Source organism: Doryrhamphus excisus, chromosome 1, assembly GCF_030265055.1.
Source record: "Doryrhamphus excisus isolate RoL2022-K1 chromosome 1, RoL_Dexc_1.0, whole genome shotgun sequence".
NCBI classification, from domain to species: Eukaryota; Metazoa; Chordata; class Actinopteri; order Syngnathiformes; family Syngnathidae; genus Doryrhamphus; species Doryrhamphus excisus.
Window position 1 is genome coordinate 21,828,059 of NC_080466.1, and position 19,781 is coordinate 21,847,839.

Sequence of the window (19,781 nt, forward strand, 5' to 3'; positions counted from 1 at the left end):
CAGCTGTTGATCCAAGTAAACTACTTGATCATCATGCATTACATGCTGTGAAATCATACAGGGAATATGAGGACTGTTTATACATACATCTCCCTTCGCTATAGAGTATTTTAGGATAAATCAACTGACGGTGATGGTGGTGGGGTGGGTAGCTGTGAAGTAGTGTGAAAAAAAATGAGAACTAGCGTGGGGGGTGAAGACTTTCAGTGGAGACTAGGGGTGGGGGGCTGCAGACATTGCCCACACTTGGTGCAACACAGAGCAACCAAGAGGTGCAACCAAGACCAGATTTGACTAGGGGTGGGGGGCTGCGTTAGAGTTGAAGCTTTAAGACTTGTTCAACTCTTAACTCTAAAGCTGTAAAGAGTTGCCCTGCACAGGTTGGGCACACAGTTTGCCCACAAGCCACCCTCCCAAGATCTGATTTGCCAGCTGCCGCATTTGCAAATGCAAACCCGGACTTGACTGCTGCACCAATGATGCCTGTTCTGCAGGCAGTTCCAGTTTCTTGTAAGTCACTTTCTCAAAATAAGTCAACATTTCGTAAAAGCTATGTTGATTAGTGTCATTATATTATCATATTATCTTTTGTTCCTCCAGGAAGCATTAGTTTATTATATTTATGTAATATATATATATTTATATATATTTATGACATTAGTAATTTTTTCGGTAATTAAATACAAGTGATCAACAAAGGTATCAAAGTATCCGCCGAGCAGGCATGAGCTCCACCTTTGTACCGTTGTGCAATGCATGTCTGAAAGCTGTAAAAAGCCCTCCACAAAGCAAGCCAAGCCCTAACCAGCGACAGAGTCAAGAAGGCAGGGCTGGGGCACTCTGTCGCCTAATGCCACCTCCCCTTGTGTGTGGAAAAATAGACCAAAAATAGACCAAAAAGGCATCACGTAACTCGAAAAAATTTTGACACTGATAACTAAAAAGGAACATGTTTATTTTTTTAATTCTACCTATCAAAGGACAGCTGGAGAGCCCTGATGGAAATAGAAAAACTGAGCTGTATTATGTATAAAATTTTAGATTGTGGTCTCAAAAAAAATGTGAAAATAGAATCTTTGAGCGTCAGTTTGTGGGATATAAACATTTCAAAATGCGCCTGCATTGTTTTGTGACTGGGTTAAATGAATAAAGTTTGCCTAGTCATCTTTTTTCATTGTACTTACGTATATTAAAAATCATGTTATTGTCTTATCTCGTGGACCCAATCTCGTGCATCGTCTTGAGTTGGATGTCTCATGACCCCTATCAACAGCCCTTTCAGTCATTTTGGTAATGGTAATGGTTTTATTTCATTTGAACATGCATCAGATTACAATTGAGTGCATCACATAATCAGTTCACTGTTCCACATGTCCAAAAGGAGTAGGAAGAAGCAAAGCTTATTAAATCCTACCCCTCCATCTGGTACTTTTACAATCAGTAACTGTTAGTTGTTCACTTCCTTCCATTTTAGGTTCTCTTAGCTCTTAGCTCATCATACTCTTCCACTAGTAAACGTTGGTCTGTGTCGTCCCAAAGGCACGGTTTACCGTTAACATCTCGCCTCTCGATTCTTTTCAATCTTGGAGTGGAGTAGTAATCTTTCTAATTTGGAGTCTGACGCTGACGCGTGTTGTCCAATGAAGCCAGTTCCAGTTGCTGTACATTTATTTCAAGAAAAGACGAAAATATACATTAAATGCAACTATCAGTGTTGTACTTTGCAAAACATTCCACCATACAGTACATGTTCCACAAGTATCCACGAGTACACGTAGAACACAGTAATGAACTCATTGAAAACATACAGCAAAAACAGCATGACACCCATACTATTCATTAAATCAACTTATCTCATGCAATGTCCAAATAGAAAGCAATTTCAATGGTGGCTCCGTCCATCCACTTGAGAGATGTGTGATATCAATTATGTTAAGGCTCATCATAATTACTGAATGTTTTTATTCAGTCACATAATACATTTTATTTAGACACACTTTACTGACAACTTAATGACTCAATCAATACAATTTCCAATAAGACAAATAGAGAAAACAGTTCAAAAGAAAATAACTAAGCATTGGTATTAATACGCAACGCGTCTCCATGATCACAAACGGAGTTAATGATTTTTACCGATTTCTTTATGGAAGTCAACTAAGGTGTTCAGAGGACATGTTGATCTGTACGGTATGCGACACACATTCACTGATTCTATACAGATTCTAGTCTCATGTCTCATGTCTGACGATGGTTCTATCGTGTCTGCCTCTTTTCATGAGCCATCTTTCATGGGCCTCCATGCGAGGCCCCTCAGCAACTGGTTTCCATTAGCCGCTTGGAGACGACGGCATTTTCTCTTGCCCTGTTGTCTTCAGGGCTTTCCCGCCCGGAGTTGATGTGATACACATCCCACTTCTTAGACAACAGCTTTTTGTCGAAAATCATCACCGCCAACCAGGAGAATAGCAGGATGGACAGCAGCGACATGAGCATGATGGTAGTGCGGAAGGGGAAGTACTGAGTGAGCGTGTTCTCACGGTTCAAGCGGAGGCCGGGATAGGGGATGACAGGTTTCAGGCCAATGAGGGGCTCTCCGCTCAGGGCCCTCATGAGGACTCCCACTATTAAGCCCATAGTGGCCCCGTAGCTATTGGACACCTCGAAGAAGAGGACGCAAACTAGCTGAGGGAACATGATGGTGAAGGACATGTCCACACCCACAAGCCAGAAGACCAGGACACTGCTGTCCAGGAAACAGAGGCCAGTACCGACCAGACCCACAACTACCACTGAGATGCGAATCACCAAGCGCATCTCATAGTCTGATGCCTAAGACAAGAGAAAGACATTGCGTTAAAATATTGATCATCCAGGCTTAGGATCACCAAAGACAACACAATGACAAGAAGCCAGAAAAGTAACACGCCTCAATACAGCAACACTCTTGTGACTTTTTGGCGATAATGACACAGTGAGACAGCCTTTCTCACCTGCTTTCTGATCATGTTCTTGTAGATGTTGGAGGAGAACAGTGAGGCAGAGGACAGCAGGGCCGAGTCCATGGAGGACATGACAGCAGCAGCGACAGCTCCAATGCCAATGATGGACACATAGGTGGGTGTGAGGTACTGCAGGGCAATGGGGAGGACGGAGCCTGCCTCGCCACGCTCATATGGTGTTGGCAGTCCATAGGCTGTTGAGTTCCAGTCTACGGGATAAGTCGTTGCAAATAAGGAAAGGAAAGGTTACAAATAAACAAGGCTTACAGAACTGAAGTTGAAACAGTGAAAAGTGTACTTGTAGACGCAGCAACGGCTCCGATCAGTATAGACGGGATACCCAGCACCAGGCAAAAGGAAGAGGAGACAAAGCAGGTCAGTTGAGCCTGGGTGTAAGAAGAGGAGGCCAGGATCCTTTGGTAGAACGCTTGGTAGGCCAAACCACCCAGAGCCTAGGAGAAACGTAGTTAATAGGGCTGGCCGATTTATCGATATTTAAAAATGCATTCTTTGACTTTTGAGGGAAAATATCAGGATATCATACATTGATATTCAATCAAAATATATCTGAATATGAGTTTTGGTCCATATGTCGCCCAGCTCTAGTTCTAGGACAGTCGAAGAAAGTGAGACAGGTCGCAACCCGTCTTACAACCTGCTTGGGGATATGATGAGCTCTTTTGATTGCCATTGTGGCCCTGTGTTTATTGGGTATCTGATACCAACATTCGCAGCACACCTCAAACCTTCCACTTTGGACTCACCAACAACATGAAGTCATCAAACCACTTTCCTGCTTCATTAAGCTCCACATTGCCAATCCAAGGGGCCTGGTATTTTTGGGCGTAGGCCGTCAGTGAGATGTCGACAGAATGGGGGTTGGTCACCATGAAAGGGACACACACCCACTGTGTACACAAACACAGGAAAATGTAATCTTACCAAGCAGAAGAGGAGGTTGCTAACGTTTCACTCAGCTGTACCGTGCTGTGTCATCACCATATGTTGAGACTTCAATTTTAAACATTCATGAGGTCCAATGAAGGAATTCCCCCAACTGTAATACTCAATACAGAGACTACATTGTCAGAAAAAAGCTCATACTTTCAAATCAACTCCACAACACAATAATGACGGAGATGGGGATACAACTGCTTGTTCTTTGTGCAGGAAAAAACATCATTACTTTTTTAGCAAGAGGCGGGTTCCTGAACAAAAATAGATCTCAAACTTTCTCCTTTTTTATGTTTTAACTGGTTATCTTGGGGTTAGGAATTGTGGACTAAATAAGTGGGAGCTTGGCACAGGTTTTAAGGTCTAACATAAATTGACCAGAGACAGAAGAGAAAAAAGCTTTATGAGAGTTTTTAAGTCTGTTTGGGCACTATAGTGATCAGTTCAGTGGGTGTGTTGTTGTTTGTCAGCAAGAGTTATGTGACCTAATACTAAATAGCTGACATCCAAAATGGTGAATGTTTTTCATGTGAGAGCTTTGTACATTTTGTACAGTTTGAAACCAGTCATCAACTCAAGAGGGGTTGAACAAATTAACCAATTGTTAAAACTCATGTTGCCAGAGCCACACCAAGTTGACAACAATGTAACAATTGGACTCCTTGGTAAAACCATGTGCAAAATGGATGCACAGACAACATCAGCTTGCATTCTTGGAGGTCACCGGCCGCCATGTTATCGCCAAATGTCTCTAAATTTGAGGGAAAGTGGCTTTTAATGGATCTTAATCATCTTTGACTCCACCAGGACAAAGCAATAGAAAATATTGTTGTGTTATAAAACAGGGGTCCCCAACCTTTTTTGCACCACGGACTGGTGTGATTTGGGTCTTTTTTTTCACACATCACCAATGTGTGACACACAATAATCTTATCTTGGATTTATCTTCGAAATTCCACACCAGGAGTCTCTACTTTTCAAACTACTGCTTTTTGACACATGGTGGAAACCAGGCGTGGTGTCTTTCAGAATTGGAACACCAAATTTGACTTTGTTTGATAAATATATCACATTGAATCGCATTGATTGTCACAGTAACAGTTGAAGATGCCGTGTTGTTCTGTCGTGCTGACATGTCCTTCAAACTCTGAGCAGATAAGCCACTAAAACAGGGCTGCTGCAACAAGACTGAAAACTGTGGGGGCGGGCCTTGGGAGTTGGACAGAGGGCTGCAGGAGGTTGTGCTCATTGCACCTCTGTTAAAGCATAGAGTAAATGCGAAGTCAAGTTAGCAAGATAGTAGTAGTAGTATTTGCTAGTATTGCAGTATTGGTATCAGACATAAAAAGGTGGTGTTGAGCCATCCCTAGTGTATATACAATACATACATAGTACAGTCACTCACTACAATTTAATGACCACCTGGTCACCTGGTACCATCTAATGATATTCAGTAATTCATAGCTACTCATGGCAATGTCGAGCCAAGGAACCGTGAAGCTTCTGATTGGATTTGTAGATGTGCAGATGCTCCCTACCAGACTGACAAGGATGAGGCTGAGCTGAATGACATCTGTGTAAGCCACAGAGTACAGCCCCCCCAGGAGCGTGTAGACAATGGCCACCACAGAGGAGATGAGGATGGAGTAGACGTAAGGAAGGTCCAGAATCACCCTCATAGTTCCACCTGGAACCACACAGCATAGTCGTGAGCCCCCGGAGGACTGATGGGACAAGAAGTTGTCTAAAGCACAGATGTTTACTGCTGGAGATAATGCAAAGTTTTATTATCGCATTTAGGTGATGATCAATATTAGGTTCCCCGTCTGTTTCTCTCACACAGACAAAGCTTTGTCATTACATCGCCCAATTATTCCATTCACATGTTTAAATGCAGTGTTGCTTGAAAAAACAGCGACGTCTGCATCGCGGTGCGTTACTTACTTACACTCGGGCACAGATATGTTTGCTTTAAACTAGGGATGCGCCAATTACACTTTTATGGCCAATAAGTCTGATTGATAAGTCAATTCCGATTTTATCCTCATATCACCCATTTGTTCCACATTTTTAGAACTGACGGCATACACCTTCAGCGTTCCAATCTATGCACTGAACAATACCCTTGAAACAGTACAAACCTCCATCTTTAATTTTTCACATTTTAATAACAAAGAAAAGCTGCACAACAGGTTAAACTGCAGACCTGATTTGACTTTCAGACCTTTGCGGAGGTGGATAGGCTCAGTTACGTGGACAAGATCGGTTTCATATGTAAGGATTGGCCAGTAGCCCAAAATGGAGGAAATTGGTGCACGCTTACTTTAAACATTTTTAAAACTTTCAAACTAGCTTCATGAAGTACCATATTTTCCGCACTATAAGGCCCACCTAAGAGCCGTCCATTTTTTCAAAAGCGCCTTATTTATATATGGATCAATATTGAGCCGCAACAGGTCTCGCAACTACGGTAAGCAGCCGCCGACTCCATTTCCCCCCGTAGAAGAAGTAGTGCGCGGTGCATGCTGGGATATATAAAACGGCGTTTCATTTCCATTTTTGTGTTTGTGTAAAAACCCTGAAATGGCTCCTATTAAGAGACGCGCTTACAACGCAGAGTTTAAATTCAAGTCAACACGGGAATAGAGCAGCAGCGAGAGAGTTTAACATTAACGAATCAATGGTGCGGAAGTGGAGGAAGCAAGCGGATGAGCTGCGCCAAGTAAAGAAGACTGAACAGAGTTTCCGCGGGAACAAAGCAAGATGGCTACAGTTGGAGGACAAACTTGAACAGTGGGTTGTTGAACTGAGAGCAGCAAGTAGAAGTGTCAGTACAATCACTTTTCGAATGAAGGCAACAGCGCTAGCACGCAAACTTAACATCAATGAATTTAGAGGCGGTCCTTCTTGGTGCTTTCGGTTTATGAAAAGTCGTAATCTCTCCAGCCGCACACAAACTACTATTTCACATTTCATTTCGAGTGTTACTATATTGTGATTGCACTAACGTTTAATTTACCGTAACAGCATCAGAATGTTTTTACGTGTTTTTTTTTTTTTACGTGTTTACTGACTGGAGGAAAAGTTCGCCTCCACTATGTGATATAAATGTTGCACTACATGTTATACCTTGCTGTTGTTAAAAGATAAGCTGTCACGAAAATACTAATACTTTACCTATGACAAAATAATAATAAAATTTTTTTTTTATAATAATAAAAAACTTTTTTATTCATTTTGGGACTGAATGGAGTTGTCAGAAAGCTGATTTGTAATCTATTAATAAAGTTTGACTGACTGTTTTGCTGACATTCCCTTTAGCGCAGCGCCATCTAATGGATGCATGACGTAACGCTAGCCTCTACTGCAGCGCTTTATAATGCGGTGCACCTTGTCATTCATTGACAATGTCATTCATTGAAGGTGCGCCTTATAAAGCGGTGCCCCCTGTAATGTGGAAAATACGGTAAGTGTTATAAAATTACAATAAATGCAGCCTATTGATTGTGAGACTCCAAAAATGTTGTCACCCTTTATGTCAGGAAGTTATTACCATCAATTCCGTCCATTTCTACCCTGCTTGTTGGAGTCATGGGTTAGCTGGAGCCAATCCCAGCTGACTTCAGCCCCCCAAAGCTAAATGGTTGACATTCCTGTCTCCTTGCCATTGCGTTTATGGTGCTTACAGTGGCATCCAGACGTATTGGAGCAGTGAGATCAAGTTTAGTGGAACATGTGACTTACAGGTGTGTTCCCATTGTGTGTCCTCACACATTACTTCATCAATAGCATTGGGTGTCTTAAGCTTAGATTGGGTCAGGTAGGTTTTGCCTGTGTAGACTGCATTTACAGGTGAAAACATGAAAATGAGAGACCCGTTTATGCATAAAACACAAGCAACTGTGATTGAGGGATCAAAGGTAGTACCATTGATCATGGATCATAGCCAGTACAACCTTTTAGATTGCTCTGAAGAAGAAAGTAACCACTGGTGGTTACAATTTAAGATTTGGTTTTGGAGGCCGACTGTATATAAAGGGCCAAAAAAGGCCAGCATTGTTAGTCCAGTGAACAGCATCATGTCATGTGACCACTCCCAACCAGATCGCCACATCCAGTCTTAACACCAGCGAGACCGGTTTCGTCGTGCCTGTCATACAGCACGGGAAACACCCGGATCATCAGCCCCACTGTGCGTCAACCTGAAATTGACTGTTGTGACTGTGTATGGTAGGGGCCAATTTCTGTTAAGTTTGTTGTTTAAATTATTCTTGAATCTTGAGGTTTTTCTTTCTGTATGTCGATATCCTAAACAAATGATTCATATGAGGAAAATCCAGTTTAGGGCTTGAAAATAAAAAATGATGTCCGTAACAGTTGTTTTAGGGCCTTTCTTTGAAGCTCTGGCAATGTTTCTGTCATCTGTTGTTTTCCTCAGTCTATCCGTTCAACGACTGTTACTTTGTACACCACTTTCTTTCTTAACGACATTCCAGATGGTTGCATATGACCAATGTTTGTTGCAATGCTTCTCGCAGATTCACACTTGCTTGTTTTTCACCCATATGGAGTTCTCCAGTTTTCATGTTGTTTTCACATATAAAGGCAAAACCTATCCCACCCAATGTAAACCAGAGCACAGACATTCAGTGCGGTTTATTGGTTGAATAAGTAACACAGGTCAAGGTCACACCTGCCCCACGAGCGGGTGGGTTCAAATTAAGTTGCACATCCGATCGAGATGTAAATACTATAAAAACTCAAAGGCTTTTGATGTTATATCCAAATGTTTTCTGTCCAGACCAAAACTAGAGACGATTAATGGAGTGCAGATGGAAGTAAGCTGACCTGGTGACGTTATTGATGTGGGATTGAAAAGATAGTGTGCTGTCGAGGATGACACCCAGACTCTTGACCTGAGGGGAGGGGGAGACTAAGAAGCTGTCGATGGAGAGAGAGAAGGAGTCAACTTTAGATAAGGTGGATTTGGTGCCAATGATTAAAACTTCAGTTTTATTGCTGTTAAGATTCAGAAAGTTAGAAGTGAACCATGATTTTATTTCAGAGAGACAGGAGGTGAGGGAGGGGGGTGGGAGTGTGGAGTTGGGTTTGGAAGAAAGGTAGAACTGGGTGTCATCCGCGAAGCAGTGGAAGTGAATGTTAAATTTGCGGAAGATATGGCCGAGGGGGAGAAGGTAGGTTATGAAGAGAAGGGGCCCCAGGACAGAGCCCTGGGGCACACCTGTGGTGACTAGGGAGGTGTCGGAGGAGAAAGACTTAAGCTGTATGAACTGAGTGCGGTCTGTGAGATAGGAATGGAACCAGTGGAGGGGGGTGTGGGTGATGCCAGTTGAGAGTCTACTGAGGAGGATGGGGTTTGAGATGGTGTCAAAGGCCGCACTCAGGTCAAGGAGGATGAGAATGGAAAGTGAACCGGTGTCAGCTGCAGTGAGGAGATCGTTGGTGATTTTTAGAAGTGCAGTTTCGGTGCTGTGACGGAAGCCGGACTGGAAGGGTTCATACAGACTGTTAAGAGTGAGATGTGCGTGAAGTTGGGAGGAGACTATTTTTTCAAGAATTTTGGAAATGAAAGATACACACACGCATTATAAAGCTGTTTTGTGATGTTCGGCGTGTCCCTGAATGCATCTTGCGTTCTTGTAATGAGAATGAGGAAGTGTCCTTCCCAGAGACTGTGTGAGTGGGCGATACATACTGCACGTATACGGCGGTGGAATTGGACTGCTGTTGACGTGTTCAGGTCTGAGCATCAGACTGTGTGGATGCACAAAGACTCACTCGCTAACAAATTAGGAACTCTAAGGCTTGTGGGTCTGGCCTAAGCAGTTCTACCACATGGAGGAACTCACCCAGGCTGACGAGTGTGCGTGCCACCCACAGCACATCAGCAATCAGTGCTGGAAAGATCAGAGCAGTTGCCACTCCGTTGCCATACTTCTTTTGGAAAGGGTCCATCATTGTCAAATACTTTTTCTCTCTCATGGGCTTTGCAAAGAAAAAGCCACCTGAGAAAAAGCAAAAAAAGGCCTTAGACTCTTAGAAGCATGCTTACCCTAACACCGAGGACAGAAGGGGACAACAGGAATGTGTCCAAGACAGATACCAATGTTGTGTCAGTGATCAATAACAGCTCAATATTGGAAATATGCATAATAGAGTTGCTATTGTTATGGTTGAGATTCTTGCTGAAATAATGAGAGCTTACAGTAATCCCTCATTTATGGCAGTTCATTAGTTCTAAACCAGCAATCCATCAGTCCATCCACTTTTTTCTGCTTATCCGGGTCCGGGTCACGGGGACACAGTCTCAGTAGGAAAGCCTAGAATTCACATTCCCCGGCCACCTCTTCCAGTTCAACCGAGAAGACAACCAAGGCGTTCTAAGGCTAGCTGTGAGACATAATCCCCCCGGCGTGTCCTGGGTTCTGCCCTGGGGCCTTTTCCCGGCCGGGCATGCCCGGAACACCTCACCAGCGTCCAGCAATGCCATGTAATGGCCTAATAATTTGCTGCTTGCTGTTACTTCAAAGCCATTCATCTTGCTGCCTTTCATTTGGTGTCTTTGGAAATCCAATCAGTTTTGAGTTGATTGCTTGAGAATGAAGTAGCACTCACCTAGGAAAAATGTAAGGACATACGGCACAGGCATGAGTGCCCACACTGCTCCCAATGTGGGGTTGTACGTTGCTTCAGCGATCCCAAGGATAAAGCCTCCTCCTACCCACGTGGCTGCAAAAAACAAGTTTTTTTTCTTCATAGAAGTCACTTTTTCAGAGCAGTGGGCAGATCAATCCAAATATCAGCGGTATAGATACAGTATTTCAGTGATGCCATCTGTATTTTTTCTGTTCTGCTATTTTCAAAAATATCTGGATGATTCATTTTAACATTATTGATATGTTATGTTTACAGTGGGTTGCAAAAGTGTTCATACCCATGAGCAACACTCAATTTCTCGGCACAGAACAAAGGAAAGGTGTGTTTCTCCCGTTTGTATGAAAGGAAATAGCACAACATGACAATCCATCACTGTTTTTGTTCATAAGTACTCTAGATCAGGGGTGCTCACACTTTTTCAGTATGCGAGCTACTTTTAAAATGACCGAGTCAAAATGATCTACCCACTACAAAAATGCAAAACATCTATTTATTTTCAAATGTATTGAGGATTATTTGTACGTACAATGTATGTTGATGTACCTTACATAACCAAATGAGCCAATATTGCAAAACACACAATTAACTATTAACATTTTTTGTAATTACCTGAGTTTACTTTGATGACTTGCACTGAATTGAACCAGCCAGGGATGCATAGTCCGGACAGTAGCTGCTGATAGCCAGCCTCAAGCACACTTCCAAATGTTTATCAGTCATGGATAATATCCGTATCACAATATCCGTATAATATTCCATATCCGTATGGAAGTGATATGTTTTTTGCCTTTTTACTTGGTCCAGTTTTTGCCTTTTTACTTGGTCCAGCTCCTTCACTCATTTTAGTGACCATAAACTTTAGCGAGGGCTTAAAATCTCGCAATTCGCCGACTAGCTTAGCACTTTGCATCATTGTTTACGCATGAGCGGTGACCTAAAGGTCAAAATTCAGTTGTCATCTGACTGGTTGTCCTGTATGTCAATCAAGTAACGGGGATGGATGATAGGCTGACATCGTAAGTTCTGCTGCACTTAGAGACATTGTTTGATTTGATTGGTCACCCGAAGGGCAACATTCAGTTGTCATCTGAATGGCTGCCCTGGATATCAATCAAGTGACGGCATTGATGCTGGGATGATATTTTTTTAATGTCACGCCGCGATCGACCAGCGATCGACCAGTACCACCTCCGCGATCGACCGGTAGATCGCGATCGACTTAATGAGCACCCCTGCTCTAGATAGATTGCATAAGTCTGTATTTCATTGTTGCAAAAGTATTCATACCCTTTCACCAAAGTTGTCATTTTTAGTCGAAAATGACTGCACCAAAAACTCCGGCACCTGTGACTCTTATAGGCTTCATTACTCCCTTGCGCCAGATAGTCACCTGTCCACAGTCACCCCATGCTTGTCAGCAGACAAAATAAAGTCATAAAGTAAAAGGAGCTGTCAGAAGACCTCACAAAGTTCTCGAGAACCATAGACATGGGCAAAGCTATGCAGCTATCGTGGGTGCCGTCAATGTGCCAAAATGAACTGTTGCATCACTTGTCCAGAATTGGAAGTGTCATGGTGGCCACTGGCAACCTCAGAAGAACAGGGCATCCCTCCAAGTTCACGACAAAAGGCAGGAGAAACTGCTCAGGGAAGCAAGAGAAAACCTCTCCGTAACTCTTGAAGGCCTGAAGCAGTCTCTCCAGGTTGCTGGGACTAATGTACACAAGTTCATGCATCCCGCACATTCCACAAAGAAGGTCTCCATGGGCGTTTTGCTAAGAAAAAGCCATACCTGAAGAAAGAACACCTCAAGGCTCATTTGAAGTAACGTGGGAAAGAATGATCTGGTCAACTTTTTGGCAAACATAGACCAGGAAGTATGTTTGGAGCAAAGCCTACACAGGTGATAATGGAGGTGGGAACATAATGATATGGGGCTCTGGTCCTGGTGAGCTTGTCCATGTACAAGGGACTATGGATAGTACCAAATACATTGACATCCTGGAGAAGAACCTCTTCATGTCTGCAAAAAGCCTGAACCTTGAAAGGAGGTTTATCTTTCAGTAGGATAATGATCCCAAACACACCTGGAGTGACACAAGAATGGCTCAGGAAGAAGAAATGGTAGTGTTTTTTTGGTAATGGTTTTCATTCATTCAGATTCCAATTGAGTGCATCACATAATCAGTTCCCAGTTCCACATGTCCAAAAGGAGTAGGAAGAAGCTAAGCTTATTAAATCCTATCCCTCCATCTGGTACTTTTACAACCAGTAACTGTTCACTTCCTGCTTTCCATAATACAGTTTAAGGTTTTTTTGTTTTTTTGTTTTTAATAATGCACCTCGTACTGAAGTACAAGGTGATATGACCATACAATGACATAATGGGTACCATAGTAAGTGTCAATATACTGATATATATAGCACATCATGACTGGTTCAAGACTCTTCATTACATTTTTAGGTAATTGGTTATTTTTAGCCTTATGCATTATTTTAGCTGTTTGAAGATGAACTATATCAGCAAGTTGAAGTATTTGTGATTTTAGAAATAAGGAGTTAGTATGTTCTCTGTAGGCGGCATTATGAATTATCCTTACTGACCTTTTTTGCAGTACATTTAGCCAGTGAAGATTGCTTTTATAGTTATTAGCCCATATTTCCACACAATAAGTAAGATATGGTAGAACCAGAGAGCAATAAAGAGTGTGGAGTGATTTCTGATTGAGAACAAATATTGAAATATTTCTGGCCACCTTATGTTGTATATTTGTAATATGAGGTTTCCAGCTCATATTTTCATCTATTGTGATCCCCAGAAATGTATTTTCCTTCACCCTTTCAATGTCCACACCGTCTATTTGTATTTGCTGGTACGTGTCCTTTCTGCTGTTACCAAACAGCATGATTTTAGTTTTACTTAGGTTCAAGGACAATCTATTATCATCAAGAAAGGGAATCTTCTAGACTGGCCAAGTCAGAGCCTGGATCTCAACCCTAGAAAAGTGTGACGGGAATACTTTTGCAACTCACTGTATAAATATGTAATATTGTAAGTGTCTTTACTTTGTATGAAATCAATACTAAGATTTGCTGCTGTTTCTTCTGATGGCTTGTCCTAAGAAAGCAACTTTGTACCTGTAAGAGTGAAGATGCCCACGATCAAGTTGATCTTGCGTCCAGCTAGTAATGTGATCTCCAATCCATGTCCTGTCCACTTTTTCTCCTCCCGTCTGGAGCGCAAGGATGCATAGATGCCCGTTCCCAGGATTAGCATGTAGAATCCCACCATCGCCAGCAGCCCTGGCACGTTCAGTGCCATTGTTCCACTCTGTTCAACGGAACAGGCATATAAGTACACAAAGCAGGAACACACGGCAGGAGAAAACTGGAAAATATGGGTGGCTCGTCCACTGCCAGCTCTGGCCAAGGGGACCATTGTATGAGTGGTAGAGAATGCTAGGGAAGTGAGTTAAGACTCCACTGGATTACTTCCAGGAGGAAAACTTTGGAGAAAAAAAATTGAGAAAAATTTGAATTTGAAATATATCTTTTGATATATCTTTTGTGACAACAGGCCGGACACTTTCCTGTCAGAGGGGACATTGTTAGGTTAAGTCTGTGCACATTATCAGAGCCATCCATCCATCCATTCTATAACCATCCATCCATTCTATGTCCATCCATCCATCCTATATCCATCCATTCATTCTATATCCATCCATTCTATGTCCATCCATCTATCCATTCTATATCCATCCATCCATTCTATAACATCCATTCATCTATCCATTCTATGTCCATCCGTCCATTCTATATCCATCCATCCATTCTATAGCCATCTATCCATTCTATATCCATACATCCATCCATTCCATATCCATCCATCCATTCATCCATCCATTCTATATCCATCCATCCATTCTATAGCCATCTATCCATTCTATATCCATCCATTCTATATCCATCCATTCTATGTCCATCCATCCATTCTATTTCCATCCATCCATTCTATGTCCATCCATTCATTCTATTTCCATACATCCATCCATTCTATATCCATCCATTCTATTTCCATACATCCATTCTATGTCCATCCATCCATTCTATTTCCATCCATCCATCCATTCTATGTCATTCATCCATTCTATATCCATCCATCCATCCATTGTATATCCATCCATTGTATATCCATCCATCCATTCATCCATCCATTCTATGACATCCATTCATTCTATATCCATCTATCCATCCATTTTCTATGCTGCTTATCCTCACCACGGTTGCAAGGTATGCTCGAGCCTATCCCAGCTGACTTTGGGCGAGAGGCAGGGTACACCCTGGACTGATCGAAATTCTCAGACTGTGTGTGAAAATATTCATGATGTAGAAGAAGGCGGAGAATAAAAAGAAATGAAGAGTTGCAAATGAGTGAGGTGGGGGAGTCATTCCATAGGTCTTCTTGGAAAGTGGAAAGAGGCAACGGTAAGAAATAGGGTACCACCAAGCTGAGGGCCTTCAGTCAGGATAGCTATCTTCCGTTTGACGCCCCTGCACAACCTGAAACTCCATTGTTCCACCCAAGATCATGACAGCACCCATCCACTGTTCTGTGAAAACATCTTAGGCGGGATCTCCTGTCTCCATGTCATGCCAGTGATGTTGGAAGCCATCAAGGCCATAAAGGGAGAATAAAACCAGTTGTATATCAGTTTTATGGGTTTGGTATGTTTTTTTTATTGTTTTTGTCATCTATGGTTTTTGGTTTTACCTTTCCTGATAACACTTTACATAAATGACGGACAAGCCTACCTAACGCTAACCACTATTCATTAGTTCTTTATTAGTTCACCAGTAACCATACAATATATTTATGTGCCTTAGTCATTAGTTCTCTATTAGTTGTCTAAATGTAATTAGTAGTATACCAACAACGCCACCTTGGGAATTGCACCCAAGGAAATACCACACTTTGGCAATGCAGTACGTCTTAGCATTAGTGTATATAGTGTTAGTATTGAGGCTTCATTCATTGAGGGGAGGGGGCCTGAAATTATGATGTCCAAGCCTCACTGGCTGGGAAGTGGTTCGGAATTTGGCGCGATGTTTGTCAGCAATATATAGTGCTATGAAAAAGTGTGGGCGCCCCTGATAATTTTCTTTGTAAATGACTGGTTGTTGGGATCAGCCACTTCAGTTAAATATATCCTATAGCAGACCAACACAGTGATAGATAAGAAGTGAAATTAAGTTTATAGGATTTACAGAAAGTCTACAACAATTATTTAAACAAAAGTAGGCAGGTACCTAAATTTGAGCACCCTTGTTGTTTTTTGGATTTGAATACCTGTCATGAAGAAGCCTTTTCTGCATATTTGCCACAAGCGGTGTCGCTTGAAGGATGCTACATCCGCAACACATTTGGACAAGCCAGCTTCATTTTGGAATAAGGTGCTGTGGACTGATGAAAGTCAAGTGGAATTATTTGGATGTAAGAAGGGGCGGTATGCATGGAAATGAAGAACACAGCATTCCAAGACAAACACTTGCTATCCACAGTAACATTTGGTGGTGGTTCCATCATGCTAGGGGGCTGTGTGGCCAGTGCAGGTACTGGAAATCTTCAAGTTGAAGGTTGTTAAATCATTTTAATATATTTGAAAAACTCTGGAAAACATTTATACATTTTATATCATTTAATCTAATTTTAATATATATTTTCTAAACCATTTCCCATTATTTAACTTTTTTTATTTTTGGAATTCTCTGGTTCTTCCCGAGAGACACAGCTTCTGGCGTGCTCGGCAAAAAATATTAATAAAAGCTTAGTTACTATCAAATTGATATGGAGGCGAATGTAAAATTATGTCTTTTATTTTGGTACTTCCGCTGGTTAACCGAAACGTTTATTTTTTTAATGATGACGTCCCTCAATTAGCTCGCCGTCTGTCACTGATTGCAGTCGTAGCATATAGTATAGCAAGAAATGTACTAATTTACTAATATAGTAGCATATACTCACTTCCCACCATACTCACGTTTGTGTTGACATGAATTGAATCAATTGGTTGAACCGATCAGAGCGAGTCTGAGTATGCCCCTTCGTTTAGGTGAAGCGAAATGACACGGTCGTGTGTGAGTACTGGAGTTACGTGTTTGTGCCGTCATATTTGCATGACGAATGTGCTTTTGTCATAAACATACATAATATCTGCTTCGATGTCGAACGCAAACAGCTGTTCCTGATCAATCAGTGACGTACAGTCAGGATAGGCGACAGGAAGCGCAACATTGTGGTATTTTGGGAGGTTTAAAAGTGTCACTTGGGTACCAAATAAATTCATTGTGTTCAGTAAATAACGCTGATTAATTTTATTGAAGCGTACTCACAGCGCATAACTATGTTACTCAGCTCAGCCAGCTGTACACTATTGTCCGCCTTAGACCCGCCCACTTCTTTTGCTCACCATCATGGTGGACTTTCTCCATAGCGTTCCATTCATTTGCAGCATTGCCACTGTACTGTAGCTTATAAAGGGCGAGCTTTTATTGTCTATTATTCAACCAACACAATATGACCTGTGACATACGTACAATATATACTATATGCAACGTGATAGTTACTTAAAAACTGCGTGAACGACACAGCGGTTCCATGGTGTAATGGTTAGCACTCTGGACTCTGAATCCAGCGATCCGAGTTCAAATCTCGGTGGAACCTGAATATTGTCGTTTTTTTACACACGGTACCAGCCAACTAAATTATTTTGTAATCATTTTCGATACCATTTGCTTGAGAGTGTGTTTGTCTTTTGAATTGAACAGACTGTGATACACAATGTGATACCCGATTTATTCAGAACGAGTCATCAGGTGGCTGTTGAATGGTATTATTGCAAGAGCTAAGCCATGCATGACATCGACTAAAACAATATAAATATTCAAATACATTTCTTCAAATGTGACTAGAAATGTAGTTCAAAGCTTCCTAAAACACCAAAGCATCACATTCCTGTATTTCATCTCGACCCCACATCTATAAACTGCTGTAATTCAAACGCATCAAAACGGACAATTGAAATGGAACTTTTTTACAGGTAGTGTTGGGCATGTTACTTAAAAAAATAATTAGCTACCAGTGAAATCAATGTTTTTTGTTAAACATTCAAATATGTCAAATAATTGTAGTAGTGCTGTTGAGAGATGTTCGATGAGATTCAAATTCCTCACAACAGACATTATGGTGTCAATGATGCTAAGTAGTGCCTGTACGGTATAGGCATCCTGAAAACACCAAACATTCAACACACTGCTTCAGACTCACCATTGTTGCATGGAGTTCTCGTGTGTAGCGGTTTGCAGCATGTGAGGTTTGTCGCCCCCCCCATTCCCCGAGTTGAGGCAGACGGGGGGTGCTCTACCTTTGAAATCTACCTTTAGCCAATCATCATTACTTATCTACATAAACAGACCTAATCAAAATCTTAAAATCAGTTGGAAAAATGGCTAAAATATGCACTTTGCACATTACGACGTGAATGAGTTTCTAAGGGGAGCTACAATATGCAAAAGCAAGAAGGGGGAGAGAGACAAAAACATTTAGAAATTGTAATTAAAAAAACTGGAATAGTTCGTATTACGATTGATCAAAAGTTTAAGCCCACAGGCGAAAAAAGGCAAAATCTGCTCAAAATTCAAATTTTCTGTCAGGCATTGACATGGTCATGCCCATGCCCTCCTGGTGGTAAGAGTTTCTCTGCAAGGCCTCTGGCAGCAGTAAGACAGCAGTAATACATTCATTCTACAGGAAACGACAGGAAAGATCCTGAGCATTACGGAACAAAAAGGTCAAGTGGTAGACCCCAAAAAATGCCACCTGCACTGAGGCAGAGCATCCAATTGGCTGTCAGTCAATACACACGGCGGTCCTGCAGTACAATAACCGTCTGTGGGAAAAGGCTTTCAAAAAAACAAATAACAAATCCAAAGACCTCCTTTTCTCTCCTTCAACGCCACAAAACTGCCAGTTTAGATCCCACCTGAGATGTTTTCTACCCGGCATAGCGGATCATGACCCGGGGTGCTTTTTCATTCAGTGGAACATTGGAGCTTCGGGTGGTGCGGGGTTGTCAGATGGCAACCAATTACATGCAGATGTTGCAGCGGGTATCCCCCATGACCGAAGGTCCTGGTCTGTGTGGTAACAGCTGGGTTCTTCACCAGGACAACGCTGCAGTTCCCAATGCCGGCTTGACCAAGGTCTTTTTCAGGGAGAATAACATCACTCTTTTGGACCATGTTCTCCTGATTGACATCCCATAGAGAACATTTGGGGATGGTTGGCATCAGTTCCAGATAGTGACGCCATCCTCACACTTGGAGCAATGTTCCCACCAGGCTCCTGGAAACACTCCACCAACATGCCCAAACAAACGTTTGAGGCGATCAACAAGAATGGTGGAGCTACTCATTACTTTGTTTTGGTTTGAAGAGTTTTTTGTCATTTTTTAAAGCGATGGTCTTAAACTTTGATCAGCTGATACACAGCCTATTGTATCTTGTATTTCATTTTGTATCGCTACTTAATACCCCATTAAGGTCCAAATATGCGAAAGGTAAATTCTAGCTATTTTTCAACTGGTCTTACGATCAGGTCTGTTACAGTGCATCTGGAAAGTATTCACAGCGCTTCACTTTTTCTACATTTTGTCATGTTACAGCCTCATTCCAAACTGTATTAAATTAATCTCGTACCTCAAAATTCTACACAAAATACTCCATTATGACAATGTGAAAAAGGTTTTTTTTGAATTTATTAAAAATAGAAAACAAAAAAATCACATTTACATAAGTATTCACAGCCTTTGCTTAATACTTTGTTGATCCACCTTTGGCAGCAATTACAGCCTCAAGTCTTTTTGAATATGATCCCACAAGTTTAGCACACCTATCTTTAGGCAGTTTTGCCCATTCTTCTTTGCAATAAGTCTCAAGCTCCATCAGGTTGGATGGGAGACGTCTGTGCACAGCCATTTTCAGATCTCTCCAGAGATGTTCCATCGGATTCAAGTCTGGACTCTGGCTGGGCCACTCCAGGACATTCACGGAGTGGTTCTGAAGCCAATCTTTTGAGATCTTGGCTGTGTG

The 19,781-nt window shown here is 41.8% G+C and overlaps 1 protein-coding gene and 1 non-coding gene across 5 annotated transcripts; one reads left to right on the forward strand and one right to left on the reverse strand.

The window, feature by feature from the left end:
* Positions 1-1,244: 1,244 nt before the first annotated feature.
* On the reverse strand, positions 1,245-19,322 carry LOC131140738 (high affinity choline transporter 1-like). Of its 4 annotated transcripts, none has more exons than XM_058091420.1 (9): positions 17,959-19,322; positions 13,773-13,965; positions 10,593-10,706; positions 9,827-9,982; positions 5,495-5,643; positions 3,767-3,910; positions 3,301-3,454; positions 2,994-3,211; positions 1,247-2,832 (listed from the first exon to the last, which is right to left on the reverse strand). In XM_058091420.1, exons 1-9 carry the CDS (start codon positions 17,959-17,961, stop codon positions 2,314-2,316), a joined length of 1,650 nt encoding a protein of 549 aa, XP_057947403.1. In that variant the 5' UTR covers positions 17,962-19,322; the 3' UTR covers positions 1,247-2,313. The 4 variants fall into 4 exon arrangements, with proteins under 4 accessions (XP_057947422.1, XP_057947403.1, XP_057947399.1 ...); XM_058091416.1 differs by lacking the exon at positions 17,959-19,322 and adding an exon at positions 17,102-17,126; XM_058091430.1 differs by lacking the exon at positions 17,959-19,322 and adding an exon at positions 16,673-16,789 and having other exon boundaries at positions 1,248-2,832.
* Positions 17,284-17,355, forward strand: trnaq-cug (transfer RNA glutamine (anticodon CUG)). The gene has a single exon. It is a non-coding gene; the product is annotated as a tRNA-Gln (tRNA).
* Positions 19,323-19,781: the final 459 nt, after the last annotated feature.

Coding starts and splice junctions, on each gene's coding strand:
- LOC131140738 (XM_058091416.1), bottom strand. Junction 10,707..13,772: donor GGGCATCTTCACTCTTACAG/GTACAAAGTTGC, acceptor TGTTTTTTGCAG/CCACGTGGGTAGGAGGAGGC. Junction 3,455..3,766: donor TTGATGACTTCATGTTGTTG/GTGAGTCCAAAG, acceptor CGTTTCTCCTAG/GCTCTGGGTGGTTTGGCCTA.